General features: G+C 39.1%; 1 protein-coding gene across 1 annotated transcript in view; it reads left to right on the top strand.

The window, feature by feature from the left end:
* The window catches only part of LOC119412347 (solute carrier family 2, facilitated glucose transporter member 11-like), a 17,753-nt gene extending 12,071 nt beyond the window's left edge, over positions 1-5,682 (top strand). Inside the window, exons 11-12 of the mRNA XM_037679337.1 lie at positions 5,146-5,273; positions 5,464-5,682. Of these exons, the coding sequence (XP_037535265.1) occupies positions 5,146-5,273; positions 5,464-5,682 (347 nt within the window). The remainder of the gene's footprint in view (positions 1-5,145; positions 5,274-5,463) is intronic.
* The last annotated feature ends 397 nt before the right edge of the window (positions 5,683-6,079 follow it).

The following is a 6,079-nucleotide window of genomic DNA, read 5'->3' as shown; positions in this document are numbered from 1 at the left end:
CCTAACTTGCATGTTGAACCAAAATGGCTACTTCACCTAACTTGCATATTGAATCAAAAGGGCTACTTCACCTAACTTGCATGTTGAATCAAAATTGGTACTTCACCTAACTTGCATGTTGAATCAAAATGGCTACTTCACCTAACTTGCATGTTGAACCAAAATGGCTCTGCTGGGACTCACTTGCATTGAAAATTTTTCTCCCATTCAGAATCAGAATAAACTTTATGTCATTGCACCGAGATACAACGAGAATATGTACGTACAGTCGTCCGAAAGATGGGCAGCGTGCACGAAGCTGTAACTATAAAAAGCGCTGCATTCATTATTCTTATTTAGAATAATATTTTGCTTAGATGAGAAAAGGGAAGAAAACATGAGGAGAGACGGTATAAAAAAAGATCTCTCATGCCGTGTCCTAGACAGGGCACGATTTGAAGCATCAAAAAACCTACCACAGCAAAGCAACATAAACAGACGTTATGCATGTACATATAGGCCGGTGAAGACATTGATTTTTTTAAGGGAAATTTGGCATCTTTGTTAACAAAATATGTCACCATGGTAACTCCAATTGCCAGTAAAAGTAATAGCACACATCTTGGAGCCGGGCCATTCATTTTGATATAACTTTTGTGGGGGTTCATGTTGCGGTTCGGGTTGCATTAACGGAGACGGAACAATTATAAGCCTGCATTGCCTTGTGAGGCAAGGCAATGCAGGCTTATTAGCTACCTTAGGACTATCAGGATAATTAGCTACATTATCTGCATTTCGCAAGGCAATGCACTGCCTTTCATGTTGAAACAAAATGGCTACTTTACCTACCTTGCATGTTGTAGAATGAACATATGCTGATATATATTCATAAATTAAACGGATTCTTTCATTTTTCTGGACTGTATAATATACGTGCATTGAATTTAATAAAATGTGGACGGAAACGTTAATTATCTTTGACTCACCAACGACAGTGGGTCATTTATTAACAGAATCAAGTTTAACACATCACACATTTACATTAACTGGCAAAAATTGAAAATAACGGCAGCTTATTTAGCAAGTTTTACAAGGAAGACCATACGGCGATGGTTGAAAACCTTGCTTCCAGCTTCACACAGACATTAACCACACGGCGGTGGTTGAAAAACTTTGCTTCAGACATTTCTAAAAATATCTGGATTAATTTCTTAGCAGATAGAAGAGTTTAAAGATTGAAGTTTAGAGGGAGGGAGATGGTGTGTGTGTGATTGAAAAGTGTTGAACAGAACGGCACCCTCCATTCGACCCAGCTTTCCTCGGTACGCTCGGTAGTGAACTCGACTCATTACCTCTCTGACGATGAATCAGTGGAAGCGGAGCTCCAGTTACGCTACCGGTCCAGCGTCTCCGTAGGATGGCAGAGAACCGTCCGGAGTGGTGGCGGGACTTCGTCAACAACAGTTCACCTCACGAGTGGACTTCACATGAGTGGAGTCCGTCAGAGTGCCACTCAGAGGTGGAAGATGTCATAATCCCCAATACTCGGAAGAGCTCTGGATCATATCGGGATTTTCCTGTTTCCCAAACGACTGGAGCTGCAAACTCTCCACCCGACTCCAACTGGGTTGAACTAGGAAGTACCAACATTTAAAGAGCTCTATTTCCGGTTCATTTGGGAGTTTCTGATTGGTCGATGGACCAAAACAGAGGTGTGTTTTGTGATGTAAGGTGTTATTAAAAAGTCAAGGAAAAAGATTAAGATTGTTTAAGAACAGACAAAAGATATGATGAAGAACTCAGACTTCGTGGAGTCACTTCTCTAGTATCTTGCTGTAAAAGTTAAACATGACATTTCTTTTTCAGTAAACTTGCAGTTGACCGAAACTTGAACTTTGACCAACTTACACAACTTGCTCATTTCAAACAGACGATCAAGAAATTGAATCATTACTCTGTAACATATTCCAACTTGATTTCACTTTGAATGAAGATTAAAAATCGTTATTACTGTTTCACAGTTGATTTAAAATGAGTAGTTCACTTCAACATTTAAACATTGTTTGAACTAACACAATTTGATTATCAAACATTTGTAAAATAGTAATGATAATCGAAAGTAGTCTCTTTCACTTGATTAATTCAAGAAAGAAAGTCTCAGGATGGGTCAACCTGTATTTCTGGATTCAAATCAATGAAATGACAGTTTCTGTCCCATAAGGTCCTTAAGGTCAAGATTAGACCTCAGGCCTAGTTCACTACAATGTTGAAACAAAATGGCTACATTACCTGCCTTGCATGTTGAAACAAAATGGCTGCATTACCTGTGTAGTGAACTAAGCCTCTGGTCAAAACCTGACCCTGAAGACCTTCATGGGACAGAAACTGTTATTTCATTGATTTGAATCCAGAAATACAAATTAGCTCATCCAGAGACTTTCTAATTTGTATCCTGAACTAATCAGTTGAAAGAACACTCTCTTTTTATATTGTCATTACTATTTTTACAAATGTCTTGATAATCAAAAGTGTGCTTAGTTCAAACCATTTTAAATGTTGAAGTGAACTACTCATTTTAAATCAACTGTGAAACAGTATTAATGATTTTTTAATCCTCATTCAAAGTAGAAATCATTTTAAATGTCTATGTTACAAAGTAATTATGCATTTTGATCTTCTCTCTGAAATGAGAAAGGAGTGATGTCGGTCAAAAGTCAGAAAGAAGTTATTAGAACGAACTGTCATGTTTTTAAACCTCTCAGACAGAAATAAGAAGCTAATGGCACCTGCGTTCCCCCACTTCGCCAAAACATTTCTCTGTCTGCTCCTAAACATTTCTCTGTCTGTTCCTAAACATCTCACTGTTTTTCTGACTTGTAGTAACCTCTTACGTCACTAAAACCACACCCCTGTTGGTTCTTTCAACCAATCAGGACTTCCCAAATGGGACCGGAAACAGAACTCTTTAAAAGACGACACTTCCTAGTTCCAAGAAGTTCTGGGAGCACACACGAACAGGAGTTCTGGGAGCACAGGAGAACAGAAGTTCCGAACAGCAGAACAAAAGTTCTGAAGTGCTGGAGTTAGTTGGGAGTTCTTCCGAGTCTAGTTGGGATTATGGAATCTTCCACGTCTGAGTGGAACCTCTGACGGACTTACAGCTCATGTGAGTCCACCCGTGAGGTGAGCGTGTTGTTGAACGGAGTACCGTCACTACTTCGGACGATTCTCAGCCATCCTAAGGAGACGCTGAAAGGTAGCGTTGAAATGGAACTCCGTACCGGAGCTGACCAATCTTCTGCAAAGGTAACGAGTCACTTCACTACCGAGTGCACCGAGGCTGAGCTGGGTTCGGATGGAGGGTGCCGTTCTTCGTCAACACATTTTCCCTCATCCATCTTTTTCCTCTATTTAAACTCCTTCATTTCCCATCTTTAAAACTCTTCTATCTTGCCAGTAAAAGATAAGCTAAGCCTGCAGACATTAATTTGAGACCTAAGGATATGTCTGTTGTTTTTAGTTGCAAGTGAGAAATCATGGCCGTATGATTTCTCATTGTAAAGCTCATTAATTAAGCTGTGTTATTGCGTTCAATCAGAATAATCAAGTGTACAATGTTTGATGTTAAATTTTGATTCTGTTAATAAATGACCACATTCATTTTGATGGGTCAAAGAAAATTAACGTCTCACGTCACTGATTAGACCATCTCCGACGCAGTACTTCTAAGCACAATATCACTTAGTCCAGAAAAATGAAAGAATCCGTTTAAATTAAGTATAATACCATGTACTTGAACTAGTCCAGATATTATAAAATTTAAGAGAGCACCCCTGAGCTAAATCCATCTAACGGCTCTCTCACTACACCTGCATTGCTTTGCTTCGAAGGCAATGCACTGCCTTGCATGTTGAACCAAAATGGTGCCATGTGTTACTCAATTTCTGTGAAAAGTTAACTCCCATTCATTTCTTATGGGAAATTTGGCATTTTGTTAGCAAAATATGCCACTCCAAATGCCAATAAATGTAAAAGCACACTTCCCCGAGCCGGGCCGGTCGTTTTGTTATAACTTTTGTGGGGGTCCCTGTTGCGATTTGGGCAGCATTAACGGAGACAGAAGAATAATAAATAAAGAAACCCATATTGGGTGTAGAATAATAGGTGGCTTCCATGCATTTGCATGGGAGGAAGTGCGCTCTCCCATGCATTGCAATGGCAGCCCCCAATAAACAGAACCTAAAGGAAACAAGACACTGTACTGTCAAAATGAATTATAGTAGGTAGGCAATAATGTCCAGACTGTTAAAATACAAAGTACAGAAATGGCACTGTTTGGTGCAGTGAACTGCTTGAATCTTATCACTTAAAGATGTCTATATGACAGCATAATGACAGCAAAAATCGGGGTTTATTGAAGAGGTGCAGAAAATGGAAATCAGCCGAACAGCATTGTCCAAAAAAAGAACTGCCCTTCACAGATTTTCACAAAACTTTTATATTATTCTTATCCCTTGTGCCATGACGGCATTTACTTATCACTCGTACACTCAATCAGAATGGATTACTGGGTCAGGGCCTCAACCCAGACTTCATGGCATCTTTGTTTCTATCTATGTAGGTTCACTGATAACATGCCATGTCTGCATGATAAACAAAATGCCTTTTAGCTTTTACCTGGCAAGCTAACACATATATGCACTCATTGTTGTATTTATTGCTCTTGCTGCTGCCCAGACTGTTACTGCTACAAGTTCAGCCTTTTATAACTAATTTCCACTATCTCACTAATGTGCTCCGCCCACGTGAGCTTACTCCATCTTTTACTCGATTCATGCTCTCTCTCTCTGTCTTTACACATTCTTAGAATAGCCACACCACTCTTGTATCAGTAGACATACTCTTCATTGCACTGTACCAATTCAATTCAATTCAGTTTATTTATATAGTGTGAAGTCACAACAGAAGTAATCTCAGGGCACTGAACAGATACATTCAAATATATACATAACACTATTTATCTGAGGAGCAGACTGTGTTGAATTTAACTCCATTGCAGACCTCTCATCTTCAATAGAAATCAATTCAAAAGAATTCAATAGAACATGTGAGCTGGGTCCAGACTGAATTGCTGTTTCTTTCTTAATCTTTCTTTTCTTTTTCCAGCCGGAGTGACTGGCGTTCTTCCTACAGAGATCTTCAATCAGACTGCTCGACCAGCTGCTTACATGATCGCTGGCTCCATGATGTGGCTCAACCTGTTTGTTGTTGGGATGCTCTTCCCATTTCTGGTGGTCAGTGCACCGCTGAATCCATTGCAGTGATTAATTCAAACAAGCTTGACCAGTTTTAAAACAGTTTAAAATAAGGTGTATGTTAAGAGACAAAAGACAACATTTAACTAAATGGTTTATAATTGTAGACCATGTTGTGAAAATAAATTAATGGATAGATGAAGGTTAATTGTTTGCCTTGTCCTTGCAGAGTGGATTGAGAGAGTACTGTTTTGTGCCGTTTGGAGCTGTCTGCCTGTCATCAGCGCTGTACATCGGCCTGTTTCTGCCTGAAACGAAGGGAAAGTCTCTGGCAGCCATCACAAGGGAATTCCACAAACTGAACTTTAAAGGCCTGGAAAAATATTCAGAATCACAGGCTCAAACTCAGTATCAGCTGGGTGAAGTGTGTCTTTCAACAGCTTTTTGACAACCTTTTTATGCAAAAATAATCTTTTCACTGTCTGTTTCACACCGTTCTATTTCATCCCTACTGACCGCCAGAGGGCGGTGCTGAAAGCACTGAATGATCCCTTTGCACGTGCCGTAATACCAACAGAGTCACAACTGTGTCATATTAATAATAATAATAATAATAATAATAATAATAATACTTTATTTATAAAGCCCTTTAAAACAACCACAGCTGCCACAAAGTGCTGTACATATAAAATCAAGAACATTTAAACACATAAAAACAGTTGTTAAAACATTAAGATCAATAAAAAATAATAAAAAATATATTGGATGATCAATCAGAGGCTATATAGCCTGACGTCATCCAAGACTCTGTTCTTTTCTTCTCCCGTGCGATTCATTTTGCATGA

This window comes from Nematolebias whitei, chromosome 7 (genome assembly GCF_014905685.2).
Source record: "Nematolebias whitei isolate Nwh7 chromosome 7, NemWhi1, whole genome shotgun sequence".
Classification (NCBI taxonomy): Eukaryota; Metazoa; Chordata; class Actinopteri; order Cyprinodontiformes; family Rivulidae; genus Nematolebias; species Nematolebias whitei.
The sequence above is the reverse complement of the archived record's forward strand: the minus strand, read 5'-3'. Positions and strand labels throughout refer to the sequence as shown.